The sequence below is a fragment of the Apteryx rowi genome, unplaced genomic scaffold, assembly GCF_003343035.1.
Source record: "Apteryx rowi isolate R43461 unplaced genomic scaffold, aptRow1 scaffold_48, whole genome shotgun sequence".
In the NCBI taxonomy this organism is placed as follows: domain Eukaryota; kingdom Metazoa; phylum Chordata; class Aves; order Apterygiformes; family Apterygidae; genus Apteryx; species Apteryx rowi.
Genome location: NW_020450738.1, coordinates 72296 through 92055, shown reverse-complemented (window position 1 = coordinate 92055; position 19760 = coordinate 72296). Strand labels below are relative to the sequence as shown.

General features: G+C 35.6%; 1 protein-coding gene across 1 annotated transcript in view; it reads left to right on the top strand.

Annotated features, from left to right (window-relative positions):
• Positions 1 to 228: 228 nt before the first annotated feature.
• Positions 229 to 19760, top strand: part of STPG2 (sperm tail PG-rich repeat containing 2) — a gene marked incomplete at its 3' end in the record, with an annotated part of 87686 nt that continues 68154 nt past the window's right edge. The window contains 4 exon segments of the mRNA XM_026078466.1: positions 229 to 568; positions 2783 to 2889; positions 7713 to 7877; positions 18424 to 18539. Coding sequence (XP_025934251.1) covers positions 229 to 568; positions 2783 to 2889; positions 7713 to 7877; positions 18424 to 18539 — 728 coding nt within the window.

Genomic DNA, 19760 nt, shown 5'->3' with positions numbered 1-19760 from the left:
GGGGGGTTCCCACTACCCCCCTACCAACCRGTAGTAATTAATGAAGACATAGAATCAGACGAGACCTATGGAAATAAACTGAATGAGACCATTCAAAGTGCCATCGTTATGTAGATTTCGGGTTTATTATGACTCCCTGTGCCTGAGAGGAGGCCGGATGGCAGCAGCCACCGCTGCAGGGTGCACGTGAAACAGAACTTTGCGCCAGGGCAAGTATAATTTTAAACGATGGGGGAAAGAAATGGGGTGAAAAAACTGCTTCCCGAAAGCCCTTCGCTTCCATTCGGGGGCCGCCGCAGGCCGCCGCTGCCATGGCGACGGGCGGGCCGGGCGTGGCGCGGCCGTTGGGGGCGTGGCGCGGCCGTTGGGGGCGTGGCGCGGCCGGTTTCTGGGGCGGGGCGCCGCGCCGCGTCGCGTCCATGGCGACGGGCGGCAGCGGCAGGTGCTGGAGGCGGCGGGGATATGTATGACCGTGCCGTGCGGGCGCTGAGCCTGCCCGCGGGCTGCACGGGGCCCTTCGTGGGGCCCAGCTCCTACCGCGTGGGGCTGGAAACGCGGCGAAGGGCAGGTAAGGGCGGGGGCCGCCTCGCAGCCGCCCTGCCTCGGTGCTCCGGGGCGGCCCCAGCCATCGGACGGGAGCCTCCTCCCCCGCCTTGGTGGGCAGTCGTTAGGGGCAGCTGTTTTCCTCATACCGTGTGCCCTCTCTGCGAAAGTAGCCGTGAGGAAGTGCTGTGGTTACCGGTGCTGTATGTAAGGGCGCGTTAAYAGCGCCTGAAGCGTTCGCGCCTCCCTCAGGATAGCGGCTTGGGCTGTGCCTAGTCTAGGTCGTGCGGAGGGGGCTGGCGCTGCGTTGGTGCCGGTGTTTTTGTTTGCCTGGAGATCACTTTGCTTTGCGTAGAAGGTATTAAAAGCTTTCCTTTCACTAAATTGCACTCTGCGAAGTACGTGTGCCCTTTGCCTTTTTGAGTAGGAAGATAACAGGAACCTTTCTTTAAGAGTAAGAGTTGTTTTGGAAGCTTCAGCACAGCCTTAAGTTAAACAAATGTGAATTCCAAATAAAAGTTAGTATACAATGAGGTTTTAGTATGTTTTACTATAAATGCTTTTATTTTCTCATAACAACTTAGAAGTTTTTTCTGCTTTTCATTATTTTTTAAAAGACTATGTAATTTAAGACACACATTATATGATCGTATGAAGCAAGTTAAATTTTTCCATCCTCACGGAACTTGAGAATGATTTGGAAACTTCTCAATGACTCAACACTCCCATTTGTAGCACATACACTTTTCATTTTGGCCTCATTAACTTCCTTTTTTTCCCTGCAAGGTTCTATGTATCTATTTCTAAAATACTACTAAAAGGATATTTATATAGGTCTCTTCTCTGTCCTCAGATCTGCAACTACTGGGAGATAGGATGACTTTGTGTTTTTTTTATACCCGTTTAGAACAGGCTAGTTAGAAAGCTGTTCCAAAAATGCAGAATTCTTTATGTTGTCTGATAACAGTGGAGATTAAAGAAACAGTTTATAAGAATAAAACATTTAAGTTCAGAAGAGTCATATTTGCAGTTAGGTGAAAAGCTTTCTGCCTAAAACCAATTAAAAGGTTTTATCCCTTTTGTGATGATTTGACTAAGGAAAATAGGAGCAATGGGAAAAAGCATGTGAAACAATGTGGTGTATTGTTTTCTTTTGCTTCTACCTTGACACTGCTATAGTTTAGAAGTAAAGTCACAAGTAGATTGAAAACTTCTCTAATGAGTCTGAAGACAGCAACATATTCAAGTATAGGAGAACTTTAGTTGATAAAATTACAGTTGGGCATTGCTTCATTCAGAGAAGCAGATTTAGTCTTTTTTTTTTTTTTAAATTTGTGTATATTGATCCAACCCTCTCTACCTAAACAATAATGACATTAGAGTACATGATCATAATGTTCTCTTCTTAGTTTAAGATTATATTTAAGTTTCAGAACAATTTTAGATAGAAACAATAGTGAAGGGGAGAGATGGAGGTTAGAAGATGTTGGTAAAAGAAGAAAGATGTGTGTATTAAAATTCTGAATAGAATAGACGACAAATTAAAGGAAGACACATGGAAGAGAATTTCAGGTGACCAAGCTGTAGGAGAGATGGTTCCTTCACTAACAGCAGCCTGACTGCTAAAGGAAATGATGAAGTTTGAAGTGTTGCATAGATCTTTCTATAAAAACAAAACCCTAATGAAGGGCATAGTTAGTCAATATAATAGGGTGTATATTGGAATGATGAAATTATACATCCATAGATGTAGTTCCTGAAGTGTTCCCCTGTACATCCTCTCTTATCAGAGAGCTTTATGTTCAAAAAGAGAAAAGAAAGGGAGAAAAGGGGAAGAAAGAAAAGAAGGGGGGAAAAAAAAGAGAAAAAGACATCTTTCTAATTCAGCCAATTAAAAAAAAATCTTTAACAAATGGTTGGATTCTTCTGTGACTGCAGAAGAAATCATGTATCTTTCAGACCCCAAACTTTCAGCTTATACTGCTGTGCCAGGGGCTTGAAGGCTTTTAGGTCTGCAGGGGCTTTAATCAACTTTACATTTTTGAGTGGTTACTTTGTGTGTAAGATGTCCTGAGCAGCAGTATTTTGCTTTTCAAGCTTTTTTTTTGTCCTTATGCTTTTAAGCATGTCTTACTGTATGTATATATGAACCAAATGTTTCAATTATTGGATAATAATAATTTGATGTCCAAAAGGCCTTTTCCAGTGCATTTAAAAAAATTTTTTTTTTTTTCAGATGGCTATGCTCCATTTCTTTCCTTGACAAGTCGAGATTTGACATTTATTGCTCAAAATACAGATGATACTATTCCAGGACCAGGACACTATAATATTGCCAGAATGCAGGTAAAATTGCAATAATTGCATGAAGACAGATAAGGTTTGAAACATTACTCCAGGATGGTAGCAATCAGCGGTACTGTTATAACAAATTTGATTGGAATAATCTCTTTTTACAAGTTGGTTAACAATGGAAAAAAAAAAACATAGGAAGATGCCATTTCTATGATTATTATTTAGTTTCATTTATCCCATCTGTGTTTCCCCTAGTTTCTTCTATTCTCCTTAGTAAGATACTTTTGATGTAGCCCCTGAAGCTGAGTGCTTCCTGGTGTTTAAATGTTTTGCCTTACTCTTTTTAGATAGTTGTTGCATTTCCTAAACAATTTATTTTTTATTACTTATTCCAAGTTATAGCTCATGCTATAGCTAAACATATCTCTGTAGCCTAATGAACTAATGAGAACAATTTCTAAAGAACTAAGATTTGCATATTCATTTTGTTAAGTACTTATCTCTGAAAGAGAAAAATGAATTTGGTTGAAGTTGAGAGTGAAGATACAGATCTTCCCAAGACAGGCAAATTTTTACTGCTTCAATTTGCTCATATATTGACAAAATAAAATAACAGTAATAAAAAGGAGAACTTGTAATTTAAACAAATAACATCATTTTTCATATATTAGGTGTCTTTGACTAGTGTTGTGTTTATAGAACTAGAAATATAACAAGATTTTACAGCTCTAGGATTGTGTCTGGCTCCTTAATCCATGTGTAAGAGAGAGCAGGAGTTTGGCAAGCTTTATGGCTGAGGTGTGCGTGCTGCCCGTCAGATTGTATAACCCAACCCAATCCTGAGACTCTGTTACTTAAACTAAACATAGGAGCAAAACTGACGTGTGCGAAAGGTCATGGAGTTTGGCATGGTATATCCTCTTGTTAGTGAAGTTGTAAAAACATCAAATAAAGATAGGGCAGAGGTTAATAAAACTTGGGTAGAAAATAAATAGGTAGTGGAACCAAATGTATTCTTTTTTTTTTTCTTTTTTTTTTGTAGATCTTAAAAATCTAAGAAACAGGAAAAGGGAACGGGAATGCTTGGTGTTAAAAAGATACTGACATAAAATAACATAAAAAGTATATCAGAAATTTCATGGAAAGAAAACAATCACTTAGACTTTGTAATGTCAGCATACAAATTCTATAAGAGAGACAGACATTTAGTTTGTTGTTTCTAAAACAAAACAAACTCCAAAACCCACACAAACAACCCCTGCCTAAGCCCCTTTAAAGTCAAATCATACAACTAAGTTAATTGTGTTAGCTATTGTATTTAGCTATTATAAACTGAATTGAAATTCTGTGCCTCAATAGCAAAAGTGTAGTGCTAGACTGGTAAGGATGGTCATGCGCTAAGTAAGATCAAGAAGACTGTGATGGCAAAAAATAGAGTTATGGGGAAGATTGTGGTTACCCCTGTGTGTGTTGGGTAGAGGGCTCATCAGGTTTGGCAGTGTGCCAAGAGTGGCTTTTTAGATACAATAAATGTTTCAAGGACTGCAGAACGGGAGAGCTGTTTTTGACCTGGGCAGTATGTTTTGCATGTCACTACTGACTAGCTAGAATGCAAGTAACCATAAAGTACATAAGTTTAGCATCCTTGAAAGGACTGCTGGTGTTGTGGCTAGGGAATAGGAAGCAGGGGTCAGGTGAAAAACACATCTGTATTGGACATGAATCTTGTGAAATCTGTGGAGAGAACTGTAAGTCCTCCTCGCTCCTTCCTCCTTGCACCAAAAAAATGCTGCTGTTGCAGTTCTGTTCTCCTTTGAATGGAGGAGTTTGATCTTCCTAATGATTTCTTGGGTACTTTAGGCAGCACAGGAATTCTTATTTATTTATTTATTTATTTATTTTTTTGGATCCTTTCCTCTCTGCTAGCAAAACTAATTGAATGTGTGGGAAAGTGTCCCTCACTACTGGAAGATGAGCAGTGATGCTGTCTGCCTGAGGCAGTGTTTGTTCTTATTACTCCCAAAGAAGAGCAATCTTTATAACTGGAAATGGAATCCATATTTAGATGTATAATGAAGTCCGTATGGCAAGAAGAACAAAGTAAACTCAGCTTTTTAAGCTTTAAGATATAAGGTAAAATTTACAGTTTGTTCATAGAATGAGAGCAAAGCATGTATTATCAATACCAACAGTCATGAAATATATAAAACAATGCAGCTAGTGAGGGGATTAGAACTATCTAAATCATGGGGCTAATTAACAATGAAAAAGCCTTTATTAAAGTTGCATAATATGTAGTGTACTTATTTTTATTTTTATTTTTTTTAACTGCACAATCGTTTAAGACAGGCTGACTGCTATATACACCCCTAAGTGGGAAAACACGATAATACCACTGCATTCAATCTTGTACTGGAATGATGAAATGACAGTCGTGGTACAGCGTGTCATAAAGTCTGTTCACTGCTCCTCCTTGTTTATCATCTTCTTGAATCTTCCTCCAGCTTAAATTATAATGGAAAAAGATTAAATAACTCACTAAGTAGCAACCTATATATGTTAACCTTTACTGTTTTCAGACATAATAGTTTGAAGTTAATGATGTAAATGTAAAGTAGTTTTATCTTTGTTGGCACTTTAATTTGATTATTGGTTGCTCATTGTGGAAGTTCTGGATCACTGTTCTCTTTTATGAGAGGATAGTGGTGAGAAGAATATGCTACAAAGAGTGACAGATGACTAGCTTTGCAGGGCAGCATCTTTTCTTCCTATTTCAACTGAGATGGGTCATGTTATGTACTTCCGTTAATTTAGTGTTGTACTACATTGTTTTCTGTCATGCCTGTCATACTACTGTGTAAATAATGGAATGTGTTATGTTGTGACATAAAGGTGGTTTAAAAAAAAAAAAGAAAAAAAAAAGCAAGCTGTACCTGACATTTTGCATCTATTAAAACTACTTATTTTTAAAGTATTCAGGAAATGCATTTTCAATGGTTGACAGTTGCAGTAGCGGCACTAATGATGTTCTTTGGAATTCTCCCAAAGTTTTCATTCCAGTTTGTGTCTTAGGTACCATTTAGAGTAAAAAGTCAAGTACTTCACTCTTGTTTTCTAATTAATTTTCTTGGTTGATAATTACACTTTTCATGTACAACTTACCGCAGGCTATATCCATTGTTTTAAGAATGGCTATGGAGCTGATATGTAAAACCATGTAAAGTGTCCAGTAGGTATCAAAAAATTAATGCTGTAGCTTTTTAGTTGTTAATGGAACACAGTCTATCAGTTCTAGTTTGATATACTTGAAGTATAGAAGTTTTGTGCATGTAGCTCAATTAAAACTAAAATGTTTAGGTCAAAATGTTTGAACAATGGGCAAGCGCATCTTTTGTTCTCTGTGTGTGGGTGTATATATGTAAGTTTGGAACCTAGTGTTCCAAGGCCTTGATCAATGACAGGGTCTTTACCATTATACAGCAACTTTTTTTTTTTTTGAACAGTTTTAACCATTGTTTTACTTTATTGGAAATCTTTGGGATACCTACTATAATTTAACAGAATTTTAGAAACAGTAATATATTGGAGGATACAGAGGAGAAACAAGAATTTTTAGCCTCTTTATCTGTGTGAAGACTTTTTCTGATTGAAATCAAGTAAAACAACTTTGAGAAAGGTAATAATTTTCTACAGTGGTTTGATATAAACGGCCACAGATTTTTGTTTTTTACAGCTGCATCTAGGTGTCAGAATTTTTTAATAAAGTTATCAGGTTCATAGTTGATTTTTTGCTAATGTTTTTCTGTGTTTTTTTTAAAAAATATATTTTAGAACACTATGAAAGGTGGCAAGAGTCTGCAAAATAAAGAGAAGCGCTTCAAAGAGATCAGCACATTTACTCCAGGACCTGGCAGCTATAACCATGCTCCTACAATGGAGTTGGCTACTAACAGCAAAAAGCAGCAACATTCTAAAGAGCGTAGTCAGCTGGTGTGCTAATTCTAAAAGCCTGTGTAATGTTAATTCCCTTTTTAAATAAATGATCACAAGTGTACAGTACTATATTCGATAAAGTTTTATTTTTACTAATATTCTGAAAAGCTAAGCTCAGCCTTGCCAAGTGCAAAAATGATTGAACACTTGAACATTTATGCTTGTGTTCATAATATGAAAAACCTWCTTTTTCATATTATGAAAAACCTGCTTTTTTCAAGTTTTTGAAGTTATTGAAATGCTTTATATGTCATCTTTAACGTCACAGATCCGAAGAAAAATCTAGCCATTAATGCTAATCTATAAAAGAGCTACTGAGCTTGGTAGAGAAACAGATTTTTGGAATTTAGTTTGCAGTAGCTATGGAAACTAAATAAAAGTAGCTGAGGTTTTTCACATTACTAAATGATAGATAGGGCCAACATACTGATACCTTCTAGTTGTTACAAACACCTTAGGCGTTCTGGAGTGGGATGGAGAAGCCAGGAGGTAAACGTTGCATTTTTTGGTTGACTTAGAGGGAGTGTGATTAACTCTATTAGCCATGACCTCAAATAGTTTCACAATGTAATTGGTTTATGCTGTGTAATGTGTGACAATGCAACACGGGTACCCTAAACTGATGTTGTTTATCTGCAGATGTGACATTATCATGTTATCACTGCTGTGGGATTACCTATTGGTTCTAGAGTATTCTGAGATCTTACACCTCATACCATAAAGTGAAAAATAAGCGGTTTTGTATAGCGTAGGGCTTTCATTTGCTTCAGGGATACTAATCTTCAGTTTATTCACTGTTTGTTAATTTGTCGTTAATCTACTTTAAAGCATATATAATGTGTGCATATGTATTTTATTTATATATAATTTTTCCTTCCCAGAGAGCTGCAGATGCTATAAAAATCTGCAGAAAGGTGGATGGTCCCTCTATTCCTTCTCCATGTCAGGCTTTTGGATATGAGGAAGCTGAGGATGGCACTCTTATATAACAATACTCACCTCAGAGAGACATAACGTTAGGCCCAGCTTATTATCGACCACTATTTGTAAGTAACTTTTAATGACTGTCATATCATTGAAGATAATAAAATAATGTTAATTTTTTTTGAAGTTGTCCTGTTATGTTCTCTCCCAGAATAAAAAAAGAACTGGTACCACTATATTCCTGGCTATAAAAAGGGATGCTCCGAAGGATATGGATACAAGTCTAACCAAGTCTCGAGTAGTACCTGCTTCTCTATTTATTTTGGCTAAAAGACTAGAAAAAACCTGTAGCTTTGAAAGAGAGCTACTGCTGCTTTTTCTGCTTGGACAGAAAGAGAATGCAATAGCGGACAATAATTCTGCAAGCAGTACTAAAGAGGCTTAGTGTGTAGAGGTTGAACTGAAATGACTTTTATAAGCTGGATAAACCCTTTCTGTGGTGACTAGTTGTCTTGTAAAAGATTTTAACCTTTCTGTTTAAGTTCTGTTCTTTTCTCTTGTTAAGATAGTTTTTTTTTTTTCTGTAAGTAGCAAGACTTTACTTCCTCAGTAGATATACAGGCTGACTGAAACAAAATCTGAGACCTGAACTACCTTATTTATTAAATGAATGGATGCCTAGTGATATCCAGTTAGACATTAAGACTAGTGTTCATGCTGATAATTTTGGCAAAAAAATGTTTGGGCTTATATTCAAAGATTACAGAATACTTTTTTTAACTTCTCAAGTTCAAGGTAATTGAGTCCAGGATTTCTGAACATTTCTCCTCATTCCTGTTTTTGTTACTGAATGTTAGTGAAACTTAATCTGTTTCTCATCTCCCTGTGATGGGTAATCTACATGAAGGATGCTTGTCTGCTATTCCATTAGGTCCAGTGAGAGATCTCTGAGCTGTGTCTCAGTCTTGACTAACGACCTTCATGGTGGTCAATATGCATCAGTGTCACTCCACAGGATAGAATTTCTGGGTTTTCAGCTTGCCTTTTAAATACTTTTAGGGAGATACATTAAGACATCCATCCTATGTTTAAAAATATCATTAGTGGAAAAAAGTGAAACGCTTAAATCGGAGATCACAGGAATAGGGATATCTGTGCGACAGTTTGATTCTGCTGTGTATGTGTGCTGCTTTTGCAGTCATTACTTACATGGTCACCTTTGTTTGACACAGCACTCCATTTAGATTGGATGCGCACACTGAATATCGGTACAGATAGACTTAAAAATTACAAATTCAGTTCTTTGTTAATTGAGACTGGGAGGCTGGACCTTGGTGCCATGTAAATTGCATATAACAATTGAAGTTGTGATATTGGCCATCCGTCTTGTTAGAACATCAGAAGTAAAATTAGCTAAACCAAATAATTACTGCTTTTCCATGTGGTATTAAATACAACAGGAAAACGTTAAAAGGCTCCTAAAAGCAAGGTGCAATATTGTGGGGATCATAAGCAAGAAACCTGCTTACACTTAATGATTATTATTATTTTTTTAATGTCACAGAAAAAAAACAGCTAGAATTTTGCTGTAGACTGGAAGAATATGATTCCAATGTATTAGGAGTCCTGAGTATTGCCTTAAAAATACATCATGCATACATTTTATTTTTGTTTGCAAATATTAATATTCCAGATAGATTTCATTCTTTCTCCCTCCAATATTGATTCTTAACCATAAGTCACAAAGGAAAGAGATTCTTCCCCATGACTGCCTTCCTTAACTTATATAATATAGATTCTATTTTAAAGTCATACAGTTCTTTGATAGTACTTTCTAAGCTACAGGGGCAACTGTATGCAGAAAACACTTGGAAGTTACAGTATTTCATCTAAGATTTCAGTGTGTGAAACCTGTTGCATCACACACATGCTTCAATTCCTTCTTTGAATCTATTTTCTTATAATTTTATTACATTAGAAAAATAACGACTGTAAAAATAATAAGCTTTGATTGTTCTGCTGTTTTCCAGATCTTAATAAGTTGTGRTATTATTTGTAATTTTTTCTCCGTCTCAGATATTACAATAAAATATGGCAATTTTAATGTTAAAAAGTAAGATCCCCCCCCCAATCAAAAGCATCTGGCAAAGAAATCTGCCAGACTTACTACTGAGCAGTTGTTATTGGCTGCAGCGTTTCCATATCCTGATTATAAWGCTTATTTCCTCACAATTCTCTGTTTTCATCTCTAATTAAAATGATATCGTTGAAGGTCAGGACAGGGACGTATTAATGTTTTGTTCAAAACATACTTGGATTTTAATTGTGTGACTTGTGCTAACAATATAGTTGACATGTCTAGATCAGTCTGCTGCAAAAAATGCTCATTTCAAAGTGTATCGATTACCACTATTTTTACTCTGAAGCTTTACTAGCTTAGCTTACTGCTTTTTGTTCTAGCTTAACTTACTGCTTATTCAAAGCGTTAATTCAGTGTTTTTTAAATTTTTTTAATTTTCAGTCAGTTATATCACTTTTAGAACTGAGAGAATATCAAGTCTGCATTGCAAAGAAAAATGCTCTTTTAACTGAGATGACTTTTACATGTTAGCAGTTCTGCTTTAAATCCATTTTGAGACAAGGCATTCAAATTCAGTAAGACATGCATTATATTTCTTCTTTTTTCTTTTCTGTTTGTGAGATCTAAATTTTTAGCATGTTGTAATAAACAGTGGGCTTTTTAATGTTCCTGTTGTATTTTCTCAAAGAAATTGCAGATTAAAAATCTATCTTCTATTTGAAAAGCCTCACTAGCTAATGTTCGCTGTTCCTTATTACAGATGATTCCGAAGCAGCAGCGTTAGCTATATCTAGCATTTAYGAAGAAGGGCACAGCTGAGCAATACTATTTGCATAATGTGAATTATAGTTTATAATCAACCAAAATAAAAAGGAGAATAATTAATCACTTATTTTTGGTTACTATTTTTTCCCCTGGAATTATTTTCCCAAGACTTGCATTAGGGGGCAGCAAAGTCATTTAGTTGAACCAATTTGCAGCCATTTCTAAGTATTTCATGCTGTCACTGCAGTCTTTAACATTTTTGTTGGGAATCACATTTTCTGTGGATGTGTTGTATTGTTGCTGTTGCAAAGCCTCAGTATAGTGCATCTTATTTTTAAAGCACTGAATAAGCAAACGTGAATAGTTCTTACACAGATTCTTCATTTGAATAGCTATTGTTGTAGTTATGCAAATGAAGAACTAAAGCAAGAAGATTAAGTGGTGTACTGAAAAGGTGTTTAATGACTCTCAGGGTCRGAATTTCAATCTGAAATAACAGTTTCTGATTTCTAGATTTGGACTATTTCGGATAGCATTTTAGCTATCTGTATGTTTTACCTTTCAGGAAGGGAGAGACAAAAGGTAAAGAAAACTAATAGAGTGTGCGATACAAGTTTTTGTCAAAATACGCTTTTTTTATCCAACTTATTTAGAAATGATTTTTGAATTCTAGATTTAACAGTTGGAATAAAAATACAGCTTTTCATGAGAATTTAAATAGTTGTGTTTTAAAGAATGCTGACCATTTTTAACCACTGTTAAAAATCTAACCACTGTAATATTTTGTTCCTTACTCTGGTGTATGAACGCAAAAGAAATTAAGAATTCTTGGGTGAGAATTCTATGTTGATGCAAGTTGGTATTTGCAAATACTATCTATTACTGTTATTTTAGCATAAACATTACCGAATGTTGGTACAATGGAGCTTAAGGAAACTGTGTCAGAAGAGCAGGCAATTTTTGTGAGATCTTGGGTCCTGGAAAATGTGCGATATCTTGATCCTGATGTTGTCAAGTGTTTTCACCATGACAATTTTCTATTTAATGTATGGACAAGATTGGTATTTAAAGAAGGCTGGCTACTTCTGGGGTAATTATTCTGTATAGAAAGCAGACCACTAAGTCGTAAATCTTCTTTAAGAACTTCGGAAGTTGATTTATCAACTATATTCACATCTCTAATTTGTTGAAAAAACAAGAATTTTAAGGACAAAGAGGAGCTTTGTTTCCATCTATGAATGGAAATAATGAACACCCTCATGCCAAAAGATGGGCATCTTTCAAGAATGTAATTAGTAGCCTGTGTTTCAGGAACCATAACTTCAGCAAAGGATTTAATTGGCTCAGTACTTTCTAAGTCAAGTCCTTACTACAGATCATCTTAGCAGTCATTACCTTATCTCTGACTACCATTGCCTCTTATGAATCGAGTACAGACATGCTACAGTATGGCCCTGTCTGCTTTGGGTCTGTGTGTGTTTTTTTTAATGTAGTTCTACTTGGCTCTGTTCATAGTTTGTTTGGTGTCTCAGATTGCATTGACCTGTTTTAGTCTGGTTTTAGACTTGAATACAGGACAGAAATACTGGTCACAGTTTGCGATCGCACTTTTAAACTTGTTAAAAACAAGGGTTAGAGTTTGATTAGAGTAGGAGGAAAAATTTAAGTGATTCATTGGAGCCTGTTCATCCATATGCTCAACTTTTTGTTCTGAATCTGTCAGTTGCTTTTAATAAAATAATACTGCTTTTCTTGATATGTTTCTGATTCTGTTATGGTAAAGATAAAGATTCCTGAGTTCTGTCTTGTCTTACTATGGGTACAATTTTCATATAAGCAATGAATTTCCAAAGCATATTCTCATTGTCAAACAAAAGTAGGACTCGGTCTGGCAAAGCACTTAGGTATATATTTAACTATTAACGTGAAACTGTTGCATTTGACTGCAGTAGAACTGCTTCCATATTTCAAACTAAGCACATACTGAAGTGCTGTAGTGGATTGATGTCCACATGTACTGCCAAGGAAGAGCAACAAATTTGCATTATATTACTGAGCTAGACCCTCTGATACAGACAGACATCGGCAAAGTCTTCAATTAAAAAAACAAAATCCTATTTATAATGCAAATATTTAGCTATTTAAACATATGCACCCTAAATATCACAGAGTTAGTTTGAAAAAAGACAGCTGTTCATTTTCAGTTGCTCTTATGGTGAGTCTTAATATGTTATGCTAGATTGGCAGTTGCTTTAGAAATGTGTATCAGGCTGGGACCTCCCTGCAGACCTGCAGGGCTGCTTGCCCATGAAGTACAGGTTGGAGGGAGAGCTGGAGGAGGTGAAGAATTACAGTGACACAAAGTGAGAAAATAAAATGTTCGAACAGAGCAGCAGCGTGAAGAGGTCTGGGCTGAGAGGAGCTCCCTTCGTTTAAATGTCATAATCTCCAGATGATACAATTCTTACAGAGTTTGTGACATTAGTAGCTTGTACTAAGAAAAAACCTCCAAATATATGCAAATGAGTTTTTTTCTTTTTAAAAGGTGTTTTATTAAAAGAAGTATTTTGAAAAAACAGCCATTGACAATTTTTGTGCTAGAGATTAGTGAGGTGATTATAAGGGCTGTATAAGCACTGTGTGTATGTAATACAGCTGCATACATCTTCAGGCAACTGGATCTTGGGTTTAAGTCAAGCTGTTTTATCAGTGCACATAAAGTTTCAGGTAATTTTTCAGAAAGTGAAAGATATATCCTTTTAAATCAGCATGTGTGATCAGCCTAAATCTGCTTTACAGAGTTGGGTATTCAAACGAAGAATACTGCTGGAGTCTGACACTGATATATTAGCTAATGTTGGTAACATGCTGGGAACTACCTGTGTGCTGTAACACTGGAAGGCAGTCCATTAGTGCCTGAATTAATGCACTCGGGGACTTTTAATTCTTCACGGAATCTATTTCCATATTTAATTACGGGAAAGTCATAGAAAAAAGTTACAAAGCACCTTCTTCATCCATTTCGTTGTCAACGGGAGTGGCGATTAGTAATTCTTCTTCAAGTTATATTGCAGTGTTCACTTAAAATAATGCAGCTCCTTGCTGAGTTTGCTCCAATTAAGCCATATTTTATTTGCTAATGACTTACCAAGTTGACAATGACCTTGAAGTTGGTATTGTCAACACTTCTTGGCATAAAGAGCTAGGTGATTTAGAGTTATTAAGAGTGCATCAATTTATTCTTTAGTCTTTGTCGGTATTTTTAAAAAGCTTTTAAATTCCATTACAGATGGGATACTTTACCTGAGTAATGTACGGGTTAGTAAGTTAAGTAACAGTTGATTTATATTATTTTTACTGCAGATTTTAAAGGTGTGTGTGTGTGTGTGTGTGTGTATATATGTATACACACACACACACAAGACAACGTTATTATTCCTGAGTTTGAAAAAGTGTACTAAACTGGTTCATCTTTAAAACTGAGTAGCTTTAATCACTACAAATGCAACTTATTACTGTCACAATTCTGTTTGCCATAAGTTTCTTGTATAAATACATTTATACATACTTAGATATTGAATTTCAGTATCTTAGAAGTTATACTTTATCATGGTCTGGCAGAAAAGCATAAATTTAACAGAAAACATGATTTATTTCACTATATATAAAACAATAGTTGCTACTATAATTGAACAGAATAAATTGCTGATTCTTTATGAATCCTTGGTAATTTAAGATGAAGCAAGATGAATAATAAAATTCTCTCTATATAGTTTATAACTGTTTATTACCTCATATTTATGTTTTAGTAATAACACAGAACACCTATGCCATTAGGTGTAATTGAAAGTGGGCTAGTTTTTGAACATTTTAGGCAATCGATTATCTTTAGGACTAATGACTGGGATGAGGAACACAGTTTTGTCATTAAATGGATTTCTTTACTTCTCAATTTGTTTTTTTAATCATATTTCTCCTTCTGGAGACTGATGTTGCATGTCTTTTTAATTCAGATGCACTCTTCATACATAATTACGCTGCCAGTTCATGCTTATTTGCTGCTGGGAACTATCATTCGTTCCCGTTTCCTCACATTTTTATATTAGATTGTACCTATCTTCAAGAAAAGAAAGACCTCAGTAAGTTTAAAAAGAAGTGGATGTTACTACTTGAAAAAATATTTTGTTAAATGTAAATTTCTGATTTGATGCCTTTAACCTATATTAGATTTTACTTGTTCTGATTATTGTTCCATACGCTGAAAATATTATTCACTGCATGCCATTAGGAAAAAAAAAAAGTAATCAAACCACCATCTTTCCTTAGTCAGATGTTTTAAGAGTCTACCCCTTTTGTTTTGCCTTCAAGAAATGAGTTAATATGCAATAAAAATTGACTTTAATGGGGCCATTGTGATGTGCATATACCATAACTGAGAAACCATATGATCTAATTACTGTAACCCTTTTCTTTCTTAACCCTATGTTTCTGTTCTCAGTCTCTGTAGTTTGTCTAAGAGAATATTACATGGCTTCTGGGCTAGAGACTGTGAAGTGCCTAGGATACTTCCAGGTATTGAAATGTTGAGTAACAGTAGACATTACCTAAAGGCCTCATATAGCAAGCACCGATTTCAGTTTAAAAAGATATTTAAGCATGTACATAAATTATAAATACTCAAATGATTTTCATCTCTTTAAGCTAAAAAAAAAAAAAGCTCTTAAAATCATTTTCCCAATTTTACAGTAAACAGTAAATCAAGTGCTGAACATTCTTCTGTAGATGTTAAAATATGGCCAGAAATGCCAATCATCAGTAGACTTCTGGATGATGTATTCCTTTAGTAATGTATTGGTTTTCTGCCACATTAATGTTACATATTTGTAAGTATATGTTTGTCTGAATTAACAAGGGATTGGGATAAATAATTTTCCTTAAGACTACTTAGTGTGACTAATATTTTAAAAGCACAGACCAGTTTTAATGTTTTGTTCATTTTGGGGGGATTTTGGCTTTTCAATGCAAAATCCTGACTCCTCAGTGCAACAAGCAGTGATACTTGAAGTTGCTCATAATTTTCAAACGTTTTTCAGTCACATGAAGCTCACTGCCCTGTAAATAGAGGACATCTGCAAAAAGGAACATCTGTGCAGAATAGGAGATAATGACTGTAATGTTTAACTTTTTTTTGGTTGTTTTTTGGATTTGCAAAACTGTTTTCTATACCATAATAGTGATTTGTTTCTGTGATAATGAAAAGTGTACAATTCTATGAGGTGTTTAATGTCTAATATATTTTTCTAAATACACTACTGTTGTACCATGTGAAGTTCATTTACTTGCCAAGTGTTGCCCTCAGAAAAGAGAAGCAAAAAATGTATAGAATAAATCATCTCATTGATAAGAAGATAATCTGCACATTTTATTCTCAATTGGCCTTTGYATTTTTACAGTTTGCTGTGAGTGATTTTATCTCCTTGCTTTAGACCCACAAGCTGACTTTTTTTTTTTACAGTTGACTTCCCTCTGGATGGGATTCAATTTGGAGTTCATTTTACCTTTCAGTTGCCAAAGAAATTAAGTCTGACTGATGTGAGGCTACTATCTGCTCGACATTTTCACAGATCATAGAGGAGATGCTGAAGATTAGGRCCATCCAACTCTTAGAGACCCCTGCCAGTGTGGTTTGAATGTACAAGACTTTTCCTGTCATGAGAAGGTTCTGTTCTATCAATAATATCATCTTATTCATTTATTAGTATGATATTAAAAAGTAGATACTTTCACAAAATTAACAAAATAAAAAATTCAGTGTGCTTATTCTTATTATAAAGTTCAAAATAAATTAGATTCCTACAGATCTAATCTTTCACAATTTAATTAAAAAAATCTATTCTGTACATATCTAGACATTTTCTTCTGTTATGCATTAAAACTGATGCCTTGCAGAAGCCGCTTGATGGTGCTATAACCCTTTTACTCTGAAAATTAACTTTGTGTCTTTGGGAATAATGGTGTATTGACCACAGAGAGAAAAGACTTGTTTGAAAACATGTAAAAATTGTTGTGGATTATCTTGGTGGGTTTGGGATTAGTGACTGAAATTTTAGATACCCAATATATTTGCTGAACTGGTTGCTTGTTGATCTTGAAATACACATTTATGAGCCATGTTACTTTGGTTCTTGTGTTATGTGTATATAGCATGGTTTTGATTCTTTAGACAAGTAATAACTCAATTGGGATAGTAATTTGGGGTAAGTGAGGTAAGATATACCTGGTTAATAAGAAGAACTCTACATGTAATCTCTGAGATATTTTTCATGGATATTTCCTTGTACCATCCTAGGAGAAACAGCTTTTGCTAGGGAACAAGCATATCCCAGTCAGTTCTTTATCAGAGTCTGACTTGCATCTTTTTATCATAAAGATATATTTTTTGGGAGGTGGGGGTTTGCAGTGAACTTTCTCAATTAAAGTACTCTTCTTATTGGATTTCATACTAACCCCTGTAAGCTCTGCTGCAAATTCCGGTAGTTTACGGTTTGTATTTTTGCATGATTTTAACTAATGCAGGGTGACCTTTAATAGTCTAGACTGAATATCAGGTATATGCATAGAGCTGAATACAAAGCTGAAAAGTCAGTAATTAAGTGAAAGCAAATATTTCTACATACCTTTGTGAACCAAAGCGCCTTTGTAAGGCAGTGTGTTCTTTCCGGGTTAGTAAACTTCTTTCAGCCRTTTACAACTCATGACTATAGTATAAATACATTCGTGTTTGAAACCAACAATTTAGGCCCAAACGTGTGTGGGAAGACTATGACATCAATAGTAGAACAAAATGATGCTATGTGAACATAAAATTTGAAATTTTTTGACGTACTTCATGTGAAATGGAACTGTTGCTTCTGGTCTAGCTTCCATAAAACCTGTTGAATAGAATATAGCTGGACATATATTTGGCAACTAGAAAGATGAATACGTAGATGTGTGCAGACACTGTAATTGGACAGATGAGGGGTCCATTGAGTAGGATCATAGTGCTGAAGGCTGTGACTGCTTGAGATGGAATATGATAACCTAAGTTTTGTTATATTTGCCATTCTTATGCATTCTATTCTGTACTATTAGTCCATATAGTTTGGAGGTAAATTGTTAATCAGTGCTTTCTTTTCTATGTCAATTATTACTGCGTCTCTGGGAGAAATATCTATGGTCTGCTTGGTGTGTTGTGTATGACTTAAAGAGCAACTCTGAGTAGGAACTAAAATGAAAAATCTGACTTAAATAAATGTGAAAACACTGAAAAATTATGTTTCTACAGTGAAATATGCTCTCTGGAATCACAAGCTGTCTACCTGCTGGACTGCATTGGTATTGGCTGGAGTCAATACTCTTGAAGCTCCATTAGCTTATAACTGAAGCTATTGTTCTCTGTAGTTTCAGCATTACCCATCACAGTACCATTAGTGAAACAGACTGATATTAGTGGAGAAACTGGTAGTTTCATGATCGCCATTTACAGTGAAACTGGGGGGAATTGTGTAAATGAGGTGAAAACCTGCTTGGAGGGCTTTGGAATATAATAAAATTAAACCACTGTGTGGTTTATAGCAAGCTATATACATACAAGACTTGCTACAGCATATAAATGCTTATGCTTTATTATATATATATTTATAGCATATAAATATTTTTGGCTAGTAAATACTATATATTTTAGCTGTGTACTTTGTAGAGAGGGCAAATGTGGCCAAGAAATTGAAAATACTCAACTTCTTTTTTTTTTTTTTTTTTTTTCTCCCCTCCCCTTACATCAGGATGTTAATTACTCTACTTTGAAATATAAAGGAATACATTTTGGTAATTTAACTGGAAAACGCTGTGAATTTAAACTTCCAGAAGGGCCAGGACCTGGGCAATATGACTTAACTCAGTAAGTAACAATATGCCAGGACGTTTTGTTTTATTTTTAGCTGGTGATTCCAAAATTGTTGTTTGTTCTTTAGAATTAGTTTGATATATCATTTAGTTTTATCTAAAATATGTTAATATGTTTTGGTTATATTTTATAATAATGTTTTTAACCTTTCTGCTTGCAGTGGGCATTCAGGCTCATTTGCTGTTATTGAGCTCGTATACTTCATGAAGACTTCCCTTTCACATATGCAGACATTTTTACTTGTTTCACTGGAATCTTAATCCTTGCAGTTATTAATTTTGCTGTGGTTTCAGAGCAATGAACACGATTTTAAAGGTTTATTTGACTGAAAGCCAATTTACTTTATACTTGACGGCTTATAAAAATATAATCTACTTTCAGTAACTTGGCTGAGCTTTTGACTGTTCATCCAGGCTGGTCTTCTGCTGTACTTGATAACCTTTTTGCACATTGGAATGGGCCATTCCTGTGCTTTGAGGAGAGTGTTCTTGAATATCAACTAGCTCAGCTCTCCCGAGCTCCTTTGCCYTTCAGAGCCGTGTCCTGTGGGATACTGCCAAGCAGATCCCTGAGCAAGTCAAAGCTAGGGGAGGTGCTCTGCGGACCTGTTACTGATGGACAAGGAGGAATTTGTGGAGAATGTGAAGGTTGAAGTGATAGTGTAGGGGATATAGGGAAGATGTAAGGAAAGTACCTTTTTTGTAGCAGAGCTTATAGCCATGTTATAAGGAAGGAATTTTTATAAGGAATTCATGTCTGTAAATTTCTGTGGAAGTGCTTATTAAGGTACTAAAGATTATATATTTCTACTACTCTAGAAGTGCTCATTAAGATAATATAAAAAGGTGAGTATCACCATTTCTTCCTTCTCTGTCTTATGAGTACAAATGACTGACTCTTATTTCTCTTAAAAACAAAAAATGACTTCAGGTTTCAGATTGTGCATCCTAGTCTCATACTTTATGGTGAAATAGTTAGTGTGAAAAGTTTAGGAAAGACAAAATTCTTAAAATCTCTTGCAGTGACTCCGTTGGCTGGTTTAAGGAGCAGTGTGGTCAGTCTGCTGCCGTTGTGAGTTGTGTTTGTGGGTGTGGAATGCCCTGTGCTCATTAACAGAGACACCTAAGCATGTAGCTCTGGTCTGTGAACTCCAAGCCAATGATGTGAGTGTAGAACGCAGAGTCCTGCCAGTTTGAATCTTTGTCTTGCCTTAGA